General features: G+C 37.2%; 1 protein-coding gene across 1 annotated transcript in view; it reads right to left on the bottom strand.

Annotated features, from left to right (window-relative positions):
* CDK14 (cyclin dependent kinase 14) overlaps positions 1 to 24,579 on the bottom strand; it is a 583,384-nt gene that overhangs the window by 79,601 nt on the left and 479,204 nt on the right. Inside the window, exons 13-14 of the mRNA XM_082661962.1 lie at positions 6,865 to 7,004; positions 1,271 to 1,414 (exon numbers count right to left, since the gene is read on the bottom strand). Of these exons, the coding sequence (XP_082518088.1) occupies positions 1,299 to 1,414; positions 6,865 to 7,004 (256 nt within the window). The 3' untranslated portion in view covers positions 1,271 to 1,298. The remainder of the gene's footprint in view (positions 1 to 1,270; positions 1,415 to 6,864; positions 7,005 to 24,579) is intronic.

Below are 24,579 nucleotides of genomic sequence, written 5' to 3'. Positions count from 1 at the left end.
AGAAATAACCAGAAGAATGAAGAATCTTACGTATGAAATAGCAAGTCTACTAGTAACACTTCCCGACTGGCATTTATACACCATCTTTTATCAATCTGGGAATCTTTTCTCCAATCATTCATAAATCACCACCATACTCCTGAGAGGCCAAAATCGACCTCCACATTGAGCATACACAAAAGCTAAGTCCAAATGTATTGACTAATCACCCACAAGACAATGTGGACATGTAATCTGCTGACAGTTCAGCCTGTTAACATTTCACATTAAGAGAGAGAGGAAGGAAGAGGAGCCCTTGCGATGCTGTCTGTATCTTTCAATTCACTGGAACATTTAATTCCTGAACAGCCACACAAGCAAGTAACAATATGGGCTCCAAATAAAAAGCCTTCCTCACAAAAAAGTTGGTTCTCTGTTTGCTTCAGAGTTATGTTGCATTAAATGAAAAGATACATATAGGCGTAAACTTCCAAAAAACCCAGACATTTCCAACTGGCACTAAAGACACAGCCTTTTCAGAAGTTGCCATCTTATGCTTTTTTCTGTAAAGCCTGTGTGATGACCGGGACAGGCCGACAGGCTCAGAGACTATCTCGTTTAGGTTCTGCTTTACATCTGCAGAATAGCAGAGGCCAAAGAATCGAATAGGAAAAAAATAAAATAAATGCTTCACCACAACAAGGTCTGTACTAGGGGCCACCCAGGAATCAGAAATGAGTGAAGTGGCCCAAATGGTCACTAAACTAAACTAGGGAGCCCATGTCCTTTCCAAAGGAGGCAGCCACAGTTCAGTTACATACACAAACTTCTGGCAGGAATGTGAGTTTAGTGTTGCCAAAGCTGCTGATTTCTCGAGAAAAGCCGGAAACCCAGACTTTGTGTAAAATCTCCTCATTTTAAAATGGGAGCAACCAAGGAAAAAAATTGTGTGGGCCACACAAAGCAGGTCTGTGGCTTAAATATCCTCCGAGGTTAACCATTTTCTAGCCTCTATGAAGGATGGGTGAGTAGTGAAATGATCTGCTTATGACTAAAATGGTTTGCTTATGACTACATAAATAAAGGACCATTGTGGTTAGACTCCAGCAAGTGCCTAAAAATACAGAAATGACTGACAGCACTCTGCCTCACTAGAATCTGTAATGAATGCCATAACAAACATAAGAGATTCATAAGATACTTAGGAAAAAATAAGTCTGAAATATTTCATTTGAAAGATTGACTCAATGTCTTTTCACAATTACTTTCCAAGTAAAGTAGGTCATCTTACCTGTGCTCTCTTGAGACTGCTGTGCGCATCAGTGCTTGCTATTTGATAGACTTTTGCCATAACTATTGTTTTTCCCAAAGGCCCGCATACTTTCTCCAGCTTCTGGTTGCAATCTTACATTTGGGACGGTAAAAATAGAAGACACTGTGGACAGAATGAAAAGTTTTCATTTACATATTTATAGGTGTATTTAGAATCTTTTCTTTCAAAATTGGAGGCTGAGATGCAATGCTGGATGTCCCGCACATAAAACATCATGGTATGCGTTGGTCTTTGAAATGTCAAGTCGTCACAGCCACACACACACACACTCACACAGATTTACACACACATACGACAGGGTAGTCTGCCTTCCCCTCCAAGCCACAGCTCAGCTGATCTCTCATACTTCTCTGATCTAGAACAATAAGCCTGAATTTGGAAACAACATATTTTGCCCTTTCTTTGTGCATTCTTTCATTCATTCTTTGAAGAAATATTTATTGAGCCCCACACTGTTCTAGGTTTTCAGAATCCTGTAGTGTATCAATCAGAATGAAAAGAAACCCTGGTTTTTGTAGATTCCACTTAGGGGAGACAGATGATAAACACTCAGATGAATATATCAACTAGTTGTAAGTGTTCTGAAGAATAATAAAGCAGGAAGAGAAACAGGAAGTGCCGGGGTGGAAGCAGGTCAGTGAAGGCTTCCCAGGTAAAGGTACCTTTGAGCAGAGAGCCAAAAAGGTGAGAGGGCAAGTCATGCATATATCTAGAGCAAGAGCAAGCACGAACTGAAGAAAGAAGAAACAGCAAAGCCTCTCTAAGGAGCAAGAGAAGGAGCAGGCAAAACAGTTAGACGGCTATTGTAGAAACACAGGTGAAGGAAGATGGTGAGTGACATGGGGCAGTGATGGCAGTGGAGAAGTGATGATGGTCTATTGATCTATTTTGAAGGTAGCATCAACAGGGTCTACAGAAGAACCGGGTTTGGGTACGACAAAAGAAGAGGAGTCAAGGGTAACTTCCAACAATTGGAAGAATGACATTGCCCCTTATTAACGAGGTGAAGACTATAAAATGAGCAAGTCTAAGGGAAAAGATAAGGAACTCAGTTCTGGTAATATGAAGTTAGAAACGCCTACTAGACATCCAAATGGAGATGTTAAGTAGTCAGCTGGTATATGCAAGTCTGGTGTCAGGGAAGATGGGACTGGAGATTGAAATTTGGAAGCTGTCAGTGTACACAGATGATATCTAAATCATGAGATTAAATGAGATCATCTAGGCTCTAGGGAGCATATGTAGATAGGAAGATCTGAGGATTAAGCCCCAGGGCACTCTAAGAGTGAGAGGTCTGGCAGATGAGAAATCTGCAAAGGAGTATGAAAAGGAATGTTTAGGGAGGCAAAAGGAAAATGTCCTGTCCTGGAATCCAAGTGAAGGAAATGTTACTACGAGGAGACAGTGGTCAAGTGTGTTGAATTATGCTGATGGATCAAGATGAGGGCTGGGGAAAGACCAATGGATAGAGACTAAAACCAGCAGTTGTGGAATCTTGGGTATAAAAGCTCGGCTCAAAAGGATTCAAGAGAGAATGGAAGTCTAGAAACCAGAGCAGCAAATATGTTAGAACAGGGTGTGTTTTCTTTTTAAAAAGATGGCATGGAGCTCCATTAATGGCATAATGTTGCTTTAGGATAATATATAGGACATATATAGGAATAAGAAACCCTACCAACATTAGAGCTGAAAGGTCCTTAGGGATCACTGTGTCTCTATATGAGAAATTGGGAACCCACAGAAACTAAGGCACTTCTCCAAAGCTGCCCAGCTAGTTAACAGCGGAGCTGAAGCTGGAATCCAGGTGGTCTGATTCCCAGTTCAGTGCTCTTCACACTGCACCAATTTGTTGGCCTTCTTTCACTGCAGATCTGAGTTTTGTGAATTAGCAAATGAATGTAATAAAATCAAGGACTCTACGCTATGAAGTGTATTTTGTTCATTTACTTTGACAAGGGTGGTTCAGCTTCAATAATTTATGTAACTTGATAGTATACACAGGAGAATGCCCTTTGGTGTATTTGGGAAAAATAATGAATTTCTTCTAAATCAGCCCTCCATTTACTTCCCTGCAATTAAATCTTTGTGAAGAAGTGGGGCAAGGCTGTTTGGGTTTTGGGATAGAAGGAGAATGACAGGGTGCCACTAGAATTAGCCAGCTTTAACCACCAGATCTCCAGGTAACTGTACCATAATTCTTGCTTGATGAATTTATAATTCCTGCTTCAGTGGCACACTAATACATTGCTTCTAAATTTTGGCATTTTGTAAACTGGTGAGGTTTTAAGGACTAGTACAATTAAGAAAGATATTCTATTGTTATATGTTCTTCCAAAGCAAATAACAGTCTGGCATCAGCATACAACTTCATTTTTATAAGAATTCATGGAATGACTGCAGTGCTCTGTGTAACCAAGGTTCTAATAACACTTGATACTCTTCTCAAAAGGTCTGATATATTAAAGTAGCCAAGAAGACTGGAGCCCACTTTGAACTTACTTTTGTTACAATCTTCTCCTTTTACCTGGGTTTGCTTTCTGCTTGCATAAGATTTTCCCTTTGTGTACATTCTTTAAAAAAAAAAATGCCATGACCCATCTTTAAGAATGTGACTGCTATGGACTTAACTGTGTCCCTCCAAAATTCATATGCTGAAGCCTTAACCCCCCACGTGATAGTTTTTGGAGATGAGGCCTTTGGGTAGTATTTAGGGTTAGATGAAGTCATGAAGGTGAGGCCCTTAGGATGAAATTAGTGGCTTTATATGAAAAAAATGAGAGAGAGAGAGAGAGAGAGAGAGAGAGAGAGAGAGAGAGAGAGAGAAAGAGGGAGAGAGAGGTGTCACTGTTTCTCTCTCTCTGCCATGTGAAGATACAGGGAGGTGGCTGTCTCATCAGGAAACTTGATTTTGCCGACACCTTGATCTTGGACTTCCCAGCCTTCAGAACTGTGAGAAATAAATGTTTGTTGTTTAAGCCCCGGTCTAAGTTATTTTGTTACTGCATCCTGAATAGACTATGTATTAATGTGAGGCTCCTAAAACTGATTAACAGAAACCATGACTTGGTTGATAAGACAATCCATTTATTGGTTCTGCAACACTTCTTTTCAGATGGATCTCTTTCCAAATCTCCTTGAAAAGGAAGCATATGAGGATACTGGCACTGCTGCTGCTGCTGCCATTTGCCAGGTGGTGAACTTTTACAGGACTCCACACTAATGTAAAATTTAATTTTAAGAATTTCAAGAACTTTTAAATATAGTTTGCAGAATATTAACCTAGATAACAGAGTCACCAAAACCAGTCATTTCACTTAAAAGAACTAGTTCCCAAAGTCTCCAAAGCCTAGGAATTCTTTGTTCTGTAAACATGTTTACAAGAACTACCATGTTGTTCGAAATGGAAATGACTGTGGTATTTAATACTGGGATTGTCCTTTCTTGCGACTGGATTTATGCTTCATAATGATTATCTACTAGACACAGAAATAGCATTTCTGTAACTCAAAATTGTTACCGGAGGCGTTTAGCAGAATCTTGCTTTAAAAATATAATGATTTTTCATCTTTATTCTCCCCCCTTCAAAAGGTTTCACTGCTCCTGATGTTTAACGTTATGCAAAGACGTGTTTCTGCCAATGAATATCGCCTTATGGTTATGCTTCTGCAAATAGCCTGCTGTGAGCTGATAAAGGGATTAATGCAGCCAAAATTCTTAATCTGTGAAATTACAAATTAAATTCTCATATTAAAAATACCACCCTGAGGTATTTTTTGTGGTTTTAATTCCCCTCTGGTGTTCTGCATACATTGTGCTTGTTAATGACAGGGACAAGGCTGTCTCCATTGGCAGCCTGCTGCCGAGTGATAATGTGTAGGCATTTACTTACTGATAGAAACTGGATTTAACCACTGGCTGATAAACTAAGTGCCAAGTGGGTAATAAGTCCATATTAACAGAAAAGTACTACTACAGAATTCAGAATTCATAGACCATCAAAATCCCGGCTTAAACTCAATCATCAAGTCAGATGGGATTGAGATGTCACCAAGGAGGAGTGATATCAAGTTGCAAGTTATACTGAATGGGAAAACAAGCCATATGTTTGAGTCTGACGAGCAATAAACTAATGAGTCCACTGGCATCATTTTTTTTTTTTTTCCAGTATGGGAAGATGTGTTACCAATTCATTATTTTTCTATAGGGATTTCAACTTTAATTTTTTTTTTAATGGGGATAGTTGTAGTAATGGTCAGTGGGTAGACTTTCAGAAAGGAAGTAGTGCAGAATATGGGATAAATATGGGCTTGGAATATATGAAATACTGAAGAAGATTTCAAAGCATGGGGGAGTAGTGGGCTAATATATCTATAGTTACTTTAGAGTAAAAAAAAAAAGTAATTAGAATTAAATATGAGGTATCAGAAAAGATTTAGTGTAGGAATACCCAAGAGTTGTTACTTGGGACTTAGTTCCAAAGTAAAAGGTTATTGTTGTCGAGGAGACTCCAATGCTATCATGGGTGGAAAAAGTCTAAGGGAATAAAGAAATAAATTTTATGTATGTCTATGGTAAGTGATGTGTACACAAGGATTAAAAATGATATATCCATCCATATATGCAGTATATTAATTTTTAAGGCAAAAAGAAAAGAGTATGAGGAGAAATATCTTTCACTGGCATTTGGAAAGAATGTATCACCATTGAACAAAAGTGTTCTTACTGCAGTAGTGTTTTGCAAAATTTCACAAGAATTTTGTTTCACACTTTGGAAGAAAGATGAGATCCTCCCAGTCATAAATCCTCCCCCAAATATTTAAAATGTAATTGAAAAAGGCTGTGTAAATATGAACACTTTTGTAAAAACAAAACAAAAACCCACCCAGGAATGTGTTTTGTTTTAAAAGATCCAGAGAAGAGCTCTGTATGAATACCAAGAGCATCTGTAGTTGAAATGAATTACATGTCTTCAGTTCTTACATGTCAATTCAGCGCATTAGCCAATTGCCAACTCTGTTCGTCAGCTCACTGCATAGCAGCCCTTTTTAAGGTTATTGTTACAACCAAGATTGTCTCTGAGAATCAAATAGAAATGAATCATTCCTACTCTGTGTACTGCAGCCAGCTAAAAAATACTATATGCATAAGGCACTAAATATGTAAATCATATTTTCCTTTTCCTTTATGACTGCTCATATCATTTTTTTGGACACACACATAATCAAATACAAAGACATGCAGCTGCTGACTGCAGAGCAGAGATAGCAAAAAAGGAATCCATTTTCTTCCTGTGTCTGGTAAGCTAGCAATTGAATGGCAGGATTCCACTAAATATATACACACACACTACCCCCCTCTCCCATTCTCTCTCGCTCTCTCTATACACACACACACACACACACACACGCGCGCGCGCGCAATGCATATACAAGCATACGTAATATTAGAGAGATGCACATATAAACATGTGGACCTCTCTACATGTGTATTACACATAGATGCTAAAATCATGTCCCTGCTTCGATTGGATGTTTTGAATTTGTCATACTCACTATCAGTCAGTTCCCATAGCCGTGGGGGCAGGTCACTAAAATACTCGTGGCTCAAGGCGGCCTGTGCTGACAGTCTGTTCTTTGGGGAACACTGTAGGAGTTTGGAGGCCAGATCCTCTGCATGATTCACATAGCTGAGCCTGAAAACACAAGCAAAAAAGAGAGAAATCAGAACAAACAAGAAAATCCCCTAAGTAAGACATAAGGCTCACCTAATTTTTCAGTATTTATTTATTCCTGGCCAAGAAAACAAGTTGCCTGTTGAAAATAAAAAGAAGCAGAATTCACATTAGTTCCTAGAGTATCCGTTACTGTAAACCAGCTTTTACTCTCACTTTCCTCATTGATGTAACATATTTTACTATAAGCAAAGGATTGATATTTTCAGGATAGAATTAGGTCCCAAGGTAGAAAATTTCAGAAGATAATTTATCAAATAGTTGCCAGAATTTGTTCATAGAATATAGGTACTGCATACACATCTGGATACATTTACAGGAAAATTAATACAAAATAACCAGGAGAATTAAAATAAATCTACTATTAAATTCTCTAGTTACTAAAGTTACTTTTTCCTTTAAGAATTTACATTTTCTTACATTGAACAAAAAATTATTGGAATAAGTACCCTTTCAAATATTAATCATAATATTAACACGCAGGTTAACAAAGGGGATAGGCTTAAACCATATGGGACTGAATCAATTCAAGATGACCTTTAAAACGACAGCAGAGAGAAAATATGTGTCTCAAGATTACCAAAAAAGCAGAGGAGTAAAATCTTTCATGTGGTACTACTTTCAAATGGGTAGCAGACCACACTGTCCAGCCCAGCCTTGTTTTCCATGGAAACTCTACTTCACTGCTCAGGGCAATCAAACCCAAATAGTTAACATAAAAATGATAATTAAAGTCTTCCTAATAATGATTACCATTTATGAGTAGGTGAACATGTGTCAAGCGCTCTCCTAGGCGCTTTTCACACACTCTCCTATTTACTATTCGGACAAGATAACTCTGTTTCTGTCTAACAGCAGGGGGAGCGAAGTGGAAGTCAGAGAAGGTAATGGTTTGCTCAGTTAGCAGGTTGAGCAGATTCAAACCCACCCAGTGGTTTTGCATGTGCAAAGCTCTCAGGTCATTCCTAAAGGCTTTTACCCACAGATTCCTGAGTTTCTACAAGATGAAGTAAGTACAGTGACTCTTAAGCACCCAGAAGAATGTGAAGAAACGTTGCACCTGCTAGTGGGTATTCTTTCAAAAGCCTTGAAGCTACAAAACAAGCCATGAGCCAATAAACATCTTTTCTAGTGACCAACAATTCTCTCCCTTCCCCTCCTCAAGCTACTCTTTAGCATTGATTTAAAATTGTTATGGTGTGGGGGGAGGGGGATGGATTGGGAGTGAGGAAGAGGAAAGTAGGTCATGAATTTGGGCAGAGGAAGAAAAAGGGAGAAGAGCGAAGAAAAATATTACTCCAAAGATCCAATCTAAGAGACCTTCTCCCTAAATCTTCATAGGTGAAGGTCTCACCCATTGGTTCAGTGTCTGGCTGCTGTAATGCTGTTTTTTAAAAAACTGATCAGTATCTTGGTTTTAAATGTCTCTACCTGGCAAAGAGAAATTTGTCTACAGGAAACGGAGGCATTCTTAAAATTCTGTTTTCTTTTTTTTCTTCTTTCTTTCTTTTAATAGGGTCCAGGGCAATCCAAATTATTCCTTCCTCTTCCTAAGACTCTTTTGCTATTAAATTTTTTTCATTAATATGTTTCTAAATATCAAATGCAAAGTTTGAGATAGGTAGACTTCATGGCAAAAACTGCACTTATATTGAACATACAGTTTGTATGTAACCATGGTGAACACATTGGTATCCATTTTATACAGCTTTGATAAAACACAACGACAGTGCCAGCCAGACTGAGACTAGATCTAAGTTTTAGGCCTGACTCTGTTAAAGAGTGATGATCCACATTATGTCTGCAGTCCTTCCAGCTCCAACAAGCCGTAAGTCATCCTTGAAGCATGGTTTCACTATTTTGAAGAATTATAAATATTTAAAGTTGTATTTGTTTTTGCAGTTGATTGTTGATCACATTTAGATTTAACACATATAGACCTAAATATAAGGAATTACCAAGAAGACATTTCCCCTCCCCCAAACTGACTAAACTTGTTAATAAAGTCAATAAAATAATCAAATGCTTATTTGTGCTATCTGGTTTATACATAAACATCTGAATTATCACACAAAATTTTAATTTAGAAAGTTTGCTATATCTTGCGATGTATGGGGTTCTTTTGATTTAACCTGCTTGGTATTCATAGTGTTTCCTGAATTTGAGGTTTCATGTCTTTCATCAATTCTGGAAGAAGATCTCAGCCACTACTTTCCGAATATTGCCTTTGCTCAATTCTCTCTCTTCCGTCGTTTTATAACTCCAATGTAATACCATCTTATTAAATTTTCCATGTCTTCACTTGTTCTTTCATATTTTCCATCTGTTAGTCTCTCTGTTCTCCATTCTGAGTAATTACTTCAGAGCCATCTTCTAACTCAACTAACTCTCTAATCAGGTGCATCTAATATGCTGTTTTCCTTATTCATTTTGTTCTTATAAGTTCTTTTAAAATCTCTGACAAATTTTCATTTTCAACTTTAATGGTTTCCTATTTAAGTTTTTAATTTGATCTTTTATTTCTTTACAATATTTTAAATATCGTTTTGTTCTATGTCTGATAATTCCCAATAGCTGAAGTTCTGGGTGAGGTGGAGGAGTCCAGTTTTGTTGCTTTTGCTACTGACTCTCACTCACAATGACTTTTTCACGTTTTATAATTCTGGATTTTGGGCTCATGCTTGGCTTTGATAATCTGTGGGAGTCTTGAAGCACCTGGGTTGAGACTATGTTCTCTATAGGGATTTTCTTTTGCTTCTGCTAGGAGCGCTGGAGCTCTCTCAACACCTATGTACTCCAAGTTCTTTCTGTTGGCTTCTGAGACCAAGTGAGTTATGTAAATTTAAACCTAAACTTGTAGAATTCTCAGGGGAGTCTTTTTCATCCCCATTCAGAGCCAAGGGCAACAGAAACAATTGTCCTTGAAGTCTCTCTTTGCTGGAAGCAGATTTTTTCTTTTTTTTTTTTTAGCCAGCCCATTACTGGCTGAAGTGCTTTGAGGGTCTTGACTCTCTGTGGGGAATCTCAACTCCTATGCCCTCCTAACTTTCTCAGGTCCAAAGCCTTGATTCCCGACCGTCAAGCAGCTCCACGTTTCTGTTTTAGCAATACCTCGAGGGCAGCTGCAACTTCAGCACTTACTTATCATTCTGTTTTTTTCATTCTTGGCCCCTGGAAATTTCAGTTAATTTCTTCTTGGTTCAGCTATGCATATGCATTTGAACGGATGTGCTTGTATTTTATCCAACATTTTAGGTGATTTTTAGCAGTAGCAGAAGAGACTGTTTTTCCCCCTACAGATAAATATTTATAATCTCTACAATCTAATTAGTTACTATAAAATCATCCACACTTACAGTTTTTAGGTCTTTCTCCCTGGAATAAGCACTAAATTGGTGGTGTTGTCTTGCCTCTTTTTTTTAAAACTAATTCTTTTAGGTTACCTCTATTAAGTCTCAAAAACTAGATAACTGAAGTTATTTCAGGCTAATGTTCCTTCCTTCACCACTTACTTTATAGATGACACTCAAATGCATTATCCTAAGTGAAAGAAGCCAAAGGCTACACACTATATACTTTCATTTAGATGACATTCTGAAAAACGCAAAATTATAGAAACAGAAAAGTGATCAGTGATTGTCTGAGGCTGGGGGTGGGAGGGGTTAAGAAAGGGGTCCAGAGAATTTTTTCAAATGGCTCTACATCTTGATCAATAGGAATGGAGATCAGGCCATCTAGACATGTGAAAGGGCAGGGGGACTGGTCAAGGAAATTCAGCACAGGGAGCAGTCTGGAGAGATGGGGTGTTGCAGGTTTTTCACAAGGAACATTCAGACATCAGGGGTGGAGGCTGGCCCTCTGTGAGTGACTGTCACTGGGACTTCTGTGTCCCAGGGGAGCCTCAAGGGATGTCCCAGCAAATGAGGAGATGCAACTGCTAATGGTGAGGCTCTCCTATGGATTTCAGTGCTGGATGCCAGGTCACCGAGTGGGGGTTGGCCTCAGGCGGTCAGAACTGTGCCTGTCAGCTCACAGAGTGAGTTCAGCCAGCTCTACGTTCCTGGAGGTTCACATAAATGGGGAAGGGTACGTGGGACAGAAACCTTCACGTTCATTCCATATTCATTGTTTTTGTGTGTGTGTGTGGTATGCGGGCCTCTAGCTGTTGTGGCCTCTCCCGTTGCGGAGCACAGGCTCTGGACGCGCAGGCTCAGTGGCCATGGCTCACGGGCCCAGCCGCTCTGCGGCATGTGGGATCTTCCTGGACCAGGGCACGAACCTGTGTCCCCTGCATCGGCAGGAGGACTCTCAACCACTGCGCCACCAGGGAAGCCCCATATTCATTGCTTTTAAAAGATGTTGTTTGCTGTTTGTGGAAACTCCCTGGGAAAAACCTTAAGGAATTTAAAAATTATAAATCTGTATGAAAATGAAGAGAAACAATCTCTACTGAATTCAGAGTATGTTTGTGGAGAGAATCTTATCAGTAACTTTCAAACAAATGCTTTTAATACAGTTGAAAATAATAGTATTCTGCTATTCTAATCATAACAAATTTCATCGTTTTCCTAGTCCTTATCTATGTAACACACACACACACACACACACACACACACATACACTTTACCTGAGTTTTTTAAAAAAAAATATGAAAGAATGTAACATGAATAGCAAAAACAGCTTTAAACCATGACTATAGAGCAGGATATTTTCTTTATTCCTTGTGCAGGTCAGATTTTTGTACCTCAGAAATGAGGAAGATGGAACATATGGTCATTAAGGGTTGTCTAGCTCTAACATTACATGTCCTCTGATCTAGGAAGAACCTGAGTGTGAACTGGAGGCAGGGAGGGTGAGCAGAGCCACACTGGCCTGCCATCGCTCACCCAACACAGCTCCCCTCTCTGCCATCAAGGCAGTGATCCAACAGTACCTCTCACTTGTCTTCACTCAACCTGTCAACTAAATGCTTTAAAAGGTCACCTAAGTTTCTAAGCCATCTTGAAAATAAAGAGCAAAGCAAAGCCAAAGTCTGTTGCCACACTAAGGAAGACTGTCAACGTTGGGTAGAGAAAACTGAAAGTAGAGGATGAAAATGGTGGCACGAGAAAGAGGAAAAACTGGGCAATGGCAAGCCAAAAAGGGCATTTCCTATGAGGCACGGTTCCTGGTACAGAGTGGGGACATGGCATTTGATGAATGGCTGAATTTTTGATTGAGAACTGACTATATTAATTTTTATACTTACAAGAGGTTTTACTTTACCTGCGACACATGAATTTAAAAGTAAACAATCATTTTGGGGTAAAAACATCTTAAGGTTAAATTCTGGTCCCTAAGGAACATCTTCAAACTATACATGTCTCAGAGGATGACTTTTTTTTTTGAAGTGGGAAGAAAATTCATCCTTGTCTTTTTAAAGTTACTTTATAAACTGGGACTGCAAGGTTTTTTTGTTTGTTTTTTCACGTTGTAGTGCCAAAAGACTCCCTCTAAAACTGATGATACATCTGCTTGTAGAACTAAAACAAGTTACATTTTGTTCCTAAAAGTTGACTTGTAAATATGTCTATAAAAATCTTCGCTGCGATTTATTAATATTTTAGCTCATGAAAGCTGGACATAAAGGGTAGAGGTGTAGCAGGTTCAATCTACTTATTAAAGCATTCAATGGAGATACTGACTTCCATATAAAGGCTTAAAAGGAAATTAATAAAAACAACAAAACGTTCTAGAATACTCCTCACTTGCAATTTATGATGGGAAAAAACGACATACACTGTGGGCCTATGTCTGAAGCATAAGAGTGTGCTTTGTCTCACAGAGTTGGAAATAGAGCAACCTGGAGTGAAAGATGAGGAGGGTCTCCATATTCATGCTTTACTCACTGTCACACTCATCACAGAGCAAAGACAAATGGACTGGGTCCTTTTATTTGACAGTGCACATTTTGTCTCTGTGCCAAGGATGCCAACATGGGCACTGGCCACTGGGTTAGACAACAACTGATCTCTTGAAAATGATTTGTGAAGAAGTCCACCCACCAATAAAAACAAGTCTGACTGTTTCCTCAACTGTACCGACTAGAACTGTCAGATACAGCACTCTTGTATATATATATATATATGAAAAGCTAAATGTGCATTTAATCACCTTCTTGTCAAAGTTCTAACTTAGAGGGAAGACTGCAGTCATAAAACCACTCTGATTTTTCAAAAAGTGACTTATTTTTAAAAAACAGGCTTGAATTTATTCATTTTGCAAAGAGGGGCCAGTAATTGGTCAAGCAGAAGATGAAGGGAATCCCTGACACTGGAATAAACTCCTGGGGAAAATAAAGACTAAAATAAGGAAAGATTTAGGTCTGTGCAGTGAATCTCAAGTCCAGGAGCTGGGCTGTGCAATGAAATGAGAGGCAAGACTCTTGGGTATGTTAATAATGAAGACAGAGTTGTTTTACACTGAGACTTTCTTTGTCAACACACTGCTGTTAAAAAAAAAAATTAATGAGAGTCCTCCCCTCAAGGTAAACAGGTAACATTTTTATATTAGCTTCCAAAAATAGGTTGTGTTTTGTTGTGCACAGAAAATTGTTCAGTTCTCATTCATTTATTCTAGCTAAACTGTTTAATAACACAATCTCCCTGGAAGACACTCATTCCCATAACAGTCAGCTTACTTGATTGTTAAAATTCTATATCATAGTGCTACTTGTAGAGTGTTCTACAGTCTACAAAGTGTTTTCACACATATTATTTTATTTGATCCAGATAATCAAAGGGCCATACTTACAAAATGGAACATACAGAAATTTCTGACTCTTTAGTGCCGATTACATGTCATGCCAAAGATTTATTGTATGTATATATGTGTACATACATATAGAGATAGATTACACACACACACACACAAAGCCGTATGTTACTCAGTTTGTAAAGGGATTATTGGATTACTTTAAAGTTGTTTTTAAAGATACCTTACATGTTTCTGTATTTCTCTCTCTTCCTTTAATTCTGAACTCTATTGTTATAGAGACTATTCTTTCTATATTCTTTTTAACACCTCCAGTGCCCTATATTAAATAAAGACAACAGGGAGAGTCCAGCCTTAATGTGAACAAGATGAATAATCCCCAAAGCCAGTCATACTAATCTGCACTGCTGGGTCTTTCCTTCAGATCTAACCCTTACTCAACACATAGTTGCCCTTGCAGAAAACTCTATCTGGTGGAAAAGTACAGAAAGTGCTGTAGAGCCCTCAGCAGGGTGTAAATGAATTGAGCTTTTGAAAACGCTAGCACTGACACTCTTAAGAGTATTATAAACTGCCAAAAGGTGAGCAGAAAAAGGAAAACACTAAATTCTTGCTTTGGATTTCAGAGCTTAGCTAGATAAATTTCCTAGCTTTGATTTTATTTATTATAATTTTCTAGCTTTGATTTTATTTATTATAATTTTCTACCCTCCCCCCAAAAAAGACATGTCTTTGGATGTTTAAGTTCAGTCTGAAATCAAATGAAGAGTGGTCTGGCTTTTAAAAAATTGGCTAACTTATGCAATTATACTAGCCTTTTCCATGTGCTAATACGGAGCTATAGATTTTCATATTTACATCTCATAAATCTATAGATGCAGATATTATCATAAAATATTCACAAAGAAAAGCTAATATAAGTGAACTTCTTGTTATATTCTTTTCAACAAAAGCCCTGTGTATTTAAACTTATTTTCCACAAAGGTGGATCATGCTTGCATGCAACTTGCTTATAGGAAAGAAACAGTTAACTGTTTCACTACATTGTTTTTGCAGACTCCACTTTAATCTCCTTTTCAATTCTTCTCCAGTACCTAGTAGCAGTGATTTTTTTGAGTTGTAAAAATTGTGTTTTTTAGTAGCTTATATAAATCTAATCACTTATAATTCTACACAACTATATAATGTAATTAAAAAAAATTCTCTAAGATTTGTTACAAGCTGCCAATCACTGACATTTTTTATATATAGGAATAACACAAACCTATCAGGCATTATACCTATATTTTGGAAAAGGTTCCCAGATTCTGTTGACTAGTGATCATATGATTCTATATTTTTGTTTAGTATTTTACTTTAATAATGTGGTTAACAGCAGAAGAGGCAAAAATAATTACTTTTCAATCCTCTGACTGAAGGACATGGTAAAAAATGATGTATCTTATTTCAGTAAAATAAATAAATAAAATACAGAAATAACAATTAATCCTTGTAATCAGGATAAAACTTACAGAATATTTAAAACAAAATCAGTGTATAACATCTTCAAAACCCAAAGGATGTGCATTCAACAGAATTGATTTCCAACTTCCCAGTTACTTTGTTAACTGTTATATCCGATCATAAACACTAGACCTTCCTAACGACATGACCTTCCCCCATATGGAATTCCATTGTTAACTAAAGGACATCAACAACTCAAACTTTCTGACTTCTGGATACAGATCAGGATAAAATTAGTAGCCCTCTCCTCCACAGGACTGCTGTAAAGATTGACCTTTTCTTACCATAAGCTGTTTAAATCAATTAAAAGGATCATATAATTTCACAAGTTTTCAAAACATTTTTAGTAAATCAAGAGTGAAGCAGAGTAAACTGTTAATCAGTTTTCTACCCTTGTGATGTTTTTGATATTTATGTTATTTAGAGGAGAGTGATTATCCAATTTTCCTGAATTCAAAGTGGTTGATTATAGCACTGTTTCATCTGAAAAAGACAACACTCATTTTTTGATGATAAAAGATTGTGTCAAGAATTTAAATTAAAATCTTCATCTATCAAAAAAGAAATCAATCCACATTAAAGTTTAGCAATGGCTTATATTTTTACATTTAAGATGAATCAGTTACAAATATTTAGTCCAATATGAAAAACATTTTCACTCTAAAAGACTCCTGCAAAGTAGTTTACCTTACTGGTGCATCAATATTAGGGTGACTTGGGTTAATGGAAAATGGTAACTTCACAGCCTTTCATGCCTCTGAAACCCTAGAGAAGTTACAAATCTCATCAACAGAGGCTGGTTTTGGAAGGTGATATCTGCTTCACCATAATGGAACGGGTGTGTCCTTTGACTGTAAACAATGCTAAGAATAGCTCCTGAAAGGTATAATTTTGTGTGATATTATTTCACCAAAAGAGAAGAAAAAATATTCTTTAATTCTGAACAAAACCTCTTCAAAGTTTACCTCTTCAAAACCTCTCAATAAACCTTTCACTGAGAACTGAAAATATAACTTAGTAATGCAATAAATGCCCTAACAAATATATCAGATTTTTCACTTAATGCTTTTTACAGGCTTAAACAAAATGGACTAAAAGGAAATCACCTTTTACAGTCCGACTCCTACAGGAAGAATGCCTTGCTGTTATGCTTTTTAAAGAAGGCATGGTGAATTTATATCAACTTTGGCAAATCTTGAGGCATGATAAAAGGAAGAAAAATACCAGTGCAGTTAACATTCCACAGAACTCTTTCTTCACATGTTTATTTCCTTAGAGACTGGACATGATCCAAGATAACAAGAAAAATGTAAAAAGGAAAGTTTATTTTTTAAGGCAAACAACACACAGTTTAGCATCCTGAGCTGATATAGAAGGGAGAATGTTTCCTTACCCCTTAAAAATAAATAAATAAATAAATAAATAAAAGAATTGTTGTCTTGTAGGTTAAAGATATTAGATGGTTAGGATTGGAGAAAATCACCAAAACCAGTTCTCCCATTTAAATAAATATGAACGAAAATTCAGTTAGATCAGAGCTTATGGGTTATTAAAGTTTGGTTCTGGGCAAATGAAAACTATATTTTCTGTGGACGATCATTTCAGCTTCTTTATCTTGTGACATTGCATCTGGAATTTGAAAATATATGATTTCATTATAATACAAGAAGAACTGGCCTGTGTGTTTATGTGTAAAACAAGACTTGGATTAAGACTGAAGAGTTGGGTGTCCTCTACAAGGGCCTGATGATCTTTAGGAAGAAAAGTCAAATAGCTTTTAATACTTACTGCTCCTACAAAGGAGCCTCCTATCTTCCCCGTCACAGACTTTCTTGTAGGCTGCACACTGAACCAACTACCTGTTGAACTATCTGATTTCCCTTGATTATCACAAAGGACATGATCAGCCAGCAAATGACACCCTTGTTCTAAATACTATGAGAAGGTATACAGAGGAGATGAAGCATCTATTGAGGATTTACTGTGTGCTAGAGACTTTTCACAAGTCGTCTCCCTTATTCTGCATCCCCAGCTATGAGATGAACATCATTATCCCTCCTTATAGATGAGGGAACTGAGGCTCAGAGAGGAGAAGCCATACAGCCAGAGTCACACAGCAAATGAGGGTAGAGCATGTTATGTGCTTCAGATGCAGATGCTCTCTTCTCTGTATCATCGTTCTTAAAGCTCTGTTTATATCTTTTTTTTCCTCATTATAAAAGTATGACATGATCATTCTAGAGAATTTAGAAACATATAAGAGAAATCCTGAAACATATAAGAGAAAATAAAAACATCTCATAAGTCTATAATTCAGATAAATGATTTTTTTATCAACTTGATGTTTACTTCTATGTGTATAGGTCTGAGCAAACACATCATTTTATTTCTTTGTAATTTTTATCACGGTGTACATTTTTTCCACATGAAATTTCCTTTCAAAACCTGAATTTAAAAAGCTCTCTTTAAATTCCTAAAAGTCAAACTTAAGCCCATATTGAGGTCATATTAGTTTCTGGGGTTCAGGAATCCTGAAACAGCTGAACTAGGTAGTTCTGGCTCAAGGTCTCTCACAGGGTTGCAGTCAAGGTGACGTCCAGGGCTACAGTCATTTGAAACTTGACTGGGCCTGGTGAATCCACTCCTAGGTGGCTCCCTCACATGGCTGTTGGCAGGAGACCTTAGTTCCTCCCAGATGGAGGAACTATTCACATGACATGGCAGCTAGCTTCCCCAGAGTCAGTGAACCAAGAAATAGGGAGACAGCTAAGATGGGAACCTCAATCTTTTAGAATCTAACCTTGGAAATAATGTGCCATCATTTCTGCCATATATTGGTCACCAAGACCAATCCTAGTAGAATGTGGGAGGGACTACCCAACGGTATGAAGACCAGAAGACAGGGACCACTGGGGGGCCATCTTGGAGGCTGCTAAACCATAATGATGATTATAGAAGAGATCTGGGTTTTTTTTTAAACTGTGGTAAAATATATGTAACCTAAAATTTGCCATTTTAAGCATGTTCAAGTGTACAATTCAGTGGCATTAACAGCATTCACAATATTGTTCAACCATCACCAATATCCATTTCAAAATCCTTTCATAACCCCAAAAAGAAACTCTATACTAATTTAGCAACATATTTTTATTAAAATAATGTGACAATAATACTAAAGATAATTTTTGTAAAGTAGAAAAACAATCACCCAAAATTCTGTTACCCTAACACAACTATTTTTATCTCTTATATTACATTTCGATCACAGTTCACAGACAATTTTAGAGTTAATATGCTAGTATGCATAAAATTTTTTATTCTGCTTTTTTCAGAGAACATATGAAGCATTCCCTATGTTTTCAAAGTCTTCATAATACTGTCCTAACATTGTTGTGTAATATTCCACTGGGGTTCATGAACCATGATATACTAAATATTTCCCCATTCCCTTAATCTTGGTTAAGTTGGTGCCAAGTCTTTTTAAATAGTTTAATATACAACACAGTAATGAGCATCTTTGGGCAACTAGGTTTTTACTCCATTGATTTGTTTTCTTGGGAGAAACACTAAAGAGTCAGATAACTAGGTCATAAACTTAATTCCCCAGGCTTCCTATATCGGAAGTAACATCGCAACTGTAGCCTACAAGGCCTTTCCTCACCCCCTTTGCCTCCAGTCTCCAATCTCATCTCCTCTCACTCTCCTTACACTCACTACACTCTTACCACCTTCATTCTTCAACACATATTTCTTGAGCACCTACTATGTGATGGGCTCTGTCATAGGTACAAAGGATATAAAGGTAAACAACATAGTCAAAGTCCCAGCCTTCATATGGCTTACAATTTTCCAATGCTATTCCTCTTTTTAAAAAGAAATCATACTGCCATGTCTTCATGTACTTATCACTCTCTGAGATTGCTTATTTTATTACTTGTTTATTTTCCTAGATACTCTAGAAGGTAAAGCCCGTGAGAATGGGAACCTCATCTGTGCATTCCCAAGCACCCAGAACTTTTAGATGATGCCAAATCATATTTCTTGAATGTGCCACAAATGAGTATCTTTACAGCTTTTAACGTTTCCATAAAGTTTTCTACATTGTTTATCAGTTTACAGTGCCATTAGCAGTAAATAAATGCATCCATTTCTCTATAACCTGACCAGCACTGGGGTTTAGGAAGGAGGAGGTTATGGATCTGGGGGAACGGGTGCTAACGAAGGGTTGTTCGATGGACAGCATAGAAAACATTGAAGCTATCTTTTGGCTTTTTAAAATATTGCATTAAAATGTAAGTTATCTTGATTACTATGTTTTTTTTGGAGGGGGGCATCACCTTAAATTCTGAACCCAAGCTGAGTACCTTAGTTGTCTCATCCTAGCCTCAGTCCTTCTGTGAATAAAATGGCAAATGAGGGATATATTTACAGATTTGCTCTTGAGACTACAATATAATTGAGGACAGGGAAATAGACTTTCTAAAATAAGCTGAAATGTTACTATCAGAAAATGTAGAGAACTATCTGAGAGCTATTTTCAGGATTAAACGAGATAATGCGGACAGAGCATTTAGCATGGTAGAGGCACATCTATGTGTACCATGAGCAAGTGCAGCTGTTGATATTTATAATAAATATTACTGCTGCTGCTCTACCACTTCTATGCATGTAAAAAATTAAACTAACCCTACTAAATGCATAAAAGGAGTCTATTAAGACTATAATATTCTTTCCCAAATCAGAGTATATCCCTAAAACTCCTTTGGTAGGAAACACCTCATTGGGAGACTTACAACTAATGGAAAAAAGAGGAGAATCAAAGTTATGAGTAAATTTATACAAAAAAGATCTCATAATTTTTAAATGCTCACTAAAATAAAACAACGAAGAGCACCTTAAGTAAAAATATTTTCAGTATTATGTTACATACCTTAAGATGGAAACGTTTTCCTGTTAGATAACATTGCAGGATCTGCCTCTTATTTTAAGATTTTGTAAATGTGTTTTGCTGTGTTACATACCAAGGCATACTGCCTTCTTTGCCAGTCTCCCCCTTACTGACTATATATGTGTCCTCTTTCTAAATGCCCAACGTCTTCCTTGTTTTATGGCTCACCATATGGCCTGTCTTATATGTCTTGATTTCCTTCTGCCTAGCAGTCCTAGGGTGCTGACCTCAATTTCAGATTTATCAAGACAACAAAGTGAAAACATTTCTGCTTCTCTACCATCCTCATTCCTCCTTTCCTCTTCCCAACCCTACTGTTCAAATGATCTCCAAGTAGAGTGACTCACCAACATCTGAACCAGGTCCCTCAGAGCTGCAGAACATCAAGCTGACATGTACTAAAATACTGAGTAACTACAACGCGTGTTTGGAGAGGGATTACTGTAATTATTTACGTGGCCAGGGCTGATGCTAAGGTTAGTATGAAGAAAACATTTTTTTGGTGTGCTTGTTTTCATTTTGAGGTTCAAGACCTGGAAAATGATTTATCCTACTCTGTGATGTAACGTGTGCTACAAATATGAGAGCCATCAGAGGAGAGATTTTTTAAATTTTTAGAAAAAATATTTCATATATTTCCATCCAAAGACAGCATTTCCTCCTACATTAGAATGCAATTTAAGGAGTGATTTTTTTAGTAATGAACCTGCAGAGTGAATTCCAACTTGAGAAGAGTTAAGAACTGGTACCTTACATTCTTCTCCTAGTTCCAAGCTCTTGCCTTTTACCCTTCATTTTCTCTCTCTATACCTATATGAACCTGCACATGATTGCATCACTATTATCAAATAGTCTAAAATGCTTCTGGAGGTTGCAAATGGCTGTTCTCAGCATAGTTACTAAATTAGAGAGACTTTAGTCTAATGACTTCCCTGCAGATAACTCACATGTCCATTAACAGGAAGCTGACCAAGTCTTAAAATGGCAGGGAACTGGCTTTGTGCACAGGAGTCCAGTCTTAAAGCTCATTACTAACAGAGTGTTGACAAGAACTTCATGATCCCTTCCTATTTTGCTCTCTTGTGCCCTGTGGTGTGGGGCTGCCTAGCCTTTTCCAAGAGGCTGGTCTCTTAAAGAATAATGTGGCTACCAATCATCCTTGCTTTCCTCTCTCATCATGTGAAGAGGTTGTGGATCTGGGGGAACGGGTGCTATAAAGACTGGTTTGATGGTGAGCATACAATACGCTGAGGCTGTCTTTATTGAAAGTGAGCACAGCTTTTGGGTTGCACATTCCTTTATTCTTGCCTTTAACTCTACATTTGCCTCTTTATAGAAAATGATTTAAAATGAAGGGTGCCATTCCATATCCATTTGGGCTTAGAGGTCCCCCAAATCGGCATAATTGCTGAGCTGTTTATCTTCTTGAGCACTAATTCTATCTTTTCAGCTGAAATAAAACTAAGGTAAAGGAACAGAATTAAAAAGCTGCATATTTATTATCATCTGGGGTCCAACTACTTATATGTGCCAGGTATATGGAGGGTGTTTTCAGTCATGTCTCTAACATGAGGTAGAAGCTAGTGGCATGACACAAACCATTAGAAAAAAAGTCTGCCATGTCTTAAAACCAACAATATCAGCATACTGTGGAAAACTAAAACATGCATTTGCTGATCATGTGTAAAAATATGGAAGCATTTAAAAAATGATTACTTGGGAACTTATAAGAAAATTTAAAAAGAATATTGAGGTCACTTTAGAGTGGATGGAACAAACATAGGCTTTCTTTGTAGTCAGTGTAAATAACTGTTGCATATGTATATGGGGGAACATTCCAATTTAAGAAATATGCTAACTTGTGCCAAGCTTGTATGCAGTTTGACACATTTTAGCACGTTCTCAAGTTTTATTTCTATATTTAGGAAAAAACAGATCTAGAGGTAACAGAGCTTAGATGGTAAAATGGCCAGTGCCCCCAGAATCAGTGCTGTCCAAATGCCATGCTTTGAAACTCCATTCTGGATACCCAGGAGAGATATGTTCAATATTCAACAAAATTGAAGAATTTGAAAATTGAAAATGTCTCAGATGTTCTCAGAGAGAGAAAATCCTTGGTCAGAGTCAGAGGATTTGGATTTAAGCCTATAGCTATATGAGAAAGAAATAAGCGAGAGAATAAAAGCCTGGGCAGTAGGTTTTTAGCTGCAAAATCTAGTCCCCCTCACAATATATTCTGGTAAAACATTTGTTATAAACTGATCAGAAGTTATGCTCTATTTTGCACTGTTCAATTTGGCAGCCACAAACCACAGATGACTATTTAAATTTAAATTAATTAAAATTAAATAAGATAAAAATTCAGTTCCTCAATTGCACTAACCACAATTTTAAGTTACTCAATGGCCCCATATCGGACAGTGCAGATATAAAACATTCCTATCAATGCATAAAGATCTATTGGACAGTACTGCTCTATATCTTTCAAAGATCTGCTGCAGCTTCCAGAAATTCTAAAATTAAAGAAAAATAACTGTGTAGTTTATACACTGGGAGAATTTATTCTTCAGATGAAGCATAGAGATTGGATTGAGAAAATCAGTGAATGTAGCTATAGAGAAGAGGGCTAGGTCAGGGATTACTCCAAAGGTTTGCCGGCTGGTAGGAGAAAGAGCCTAAAATCACGATGGGTGGAAGATGTCCCCGTGGAAATGTGTTTCACTTCCTTGGGAAAAATAAGAGACATTAGAATTCTTTCAGCATTACAACCTAAACGTAAGGGACATGTAGCTGAATTCTAAGAAAGGAGAGTAAAGCCTGATTTGACTGCCAAATAAAATTAGAACTGTGGGTACAATTTAACCTTCAGTCAAGGGTGACAAGAAATGAGAGATAAATGGAAAAATCCCATTTGTATTCATCTTTATAAATATAATGATGTGCTTAGTTCCATTTGGAGGCAAAGGCATGGAACCTGGTATAATCCTTAATTAAATAGCCTCCAAGGTAGCTGGGCCAATTCATAAAAATTGTTGGCCATCCAAGTAGATGCCCAAACTGGCAGATGGGGCAGCCAATCAAACCATGGGGCAGCACTGATTTTTCTACTTGAGATAGCTTACTTGCTTTGCTAAAGGGGAAAAAAAAAAAAAAAAATCAGTTGGTTATCTCACATATGTTATGGAGATAAGTAGCTGGCCTCTAACCTTCCCCCCCACCCTGAACTTGCTGCCCTCTAGAGGCCACATGAATATACACATATGTAAAGATAACGTATAAATAAGGTTCAGTTACATCCAAATTAATAGGATATGATGATCCTATTAATAAAGATATGGTGAAAAAGAGGGGAGGTGGTTGATTATATCTATTGTCTGAAAGGCTTTAGGATAAAGATGAGAAACAATCAACATTTATAAGCCTCTAGTAAGCTTTACCTCTTCAGCTGACATAAATATGAGAAATCATACATAGTTCTGTAGTCCTATAATTGAATTTTCCTGGAGAAACTTAAAAGTATGTCAACAGTCATTTTTCCTTTGTTTCAACTAGGGAGGAGAGGGTGTGAAAGAAAGAGGAAGAAAAATGGTTGATGTGGTTTGACTGCTTTTACTAACATCTCCAAAGCTTATCAGTTTTGATCTGAAACAATATATTAAAACTTGGCCCTGAGTTGGGGAATAAAAGCCAATGAATTTAAGGAATATACATGATTTTGTCCCCGCTAAGAGTTTAATCTTTTAAACCTTGGCTGCAGTAAAGTGGTCAAAATCTGGCCTAAGAAATGAGAACTACCCTTCGTCTTTACTTCAAATCAATTCTTTCCCAACAGTCATGCCATAAACACACACACACAGCTGGTATGTTTATTGGTTTAGTCACTAAAGGATTTAGCTGGACAAACATCACAAAGATGATGGCTGATTTAATTGAATTTATGATCAAATGTTTTCCATTGCAGGAAGAGTGGGAAATCACTTATGGGAAATTTGAATAATTTAAGGGAAGTTCTCTATTTGGCATTATGTTTGTATATCAGGTCTTGAGGGATTAAATTCAGCTGAGGACTAGATGAGAATTCACATACAGATATACAAAGATGCGCTGTATAATAATGCAGTGAGGGCCAGAATACTGATCTCTTTGTGTTAATATTTCTATTCATTTATATCTCATTTATGGTCTGGGTAATAACATCCACACACATATACACTCACTATGAGACTTCAACTGTAAACCACCACTTGATTTTTCTAATATCCCCAAAATGTTGAAATGATCTAAAAATGCTCTTTTAGGTAAGACAAAAAATAACTGATTTGTAGGACTGTA

Source organism: Grampus griseus, assembly GCF_964374135.1.
Source record: "Grampus griseus genome assembly, chromosome: 9".
In the NCBI taxonomy this organism is placed as follows: domain Eukaryota; kingdom Metazoa; phylum Chordata; class Mammalia; order Artiodactyla; family Delphinidae; genus Grampus; species Grampus griseus.
This window is presented reverse-complemented; position numbering and strand designations above follow the sequence as displayed.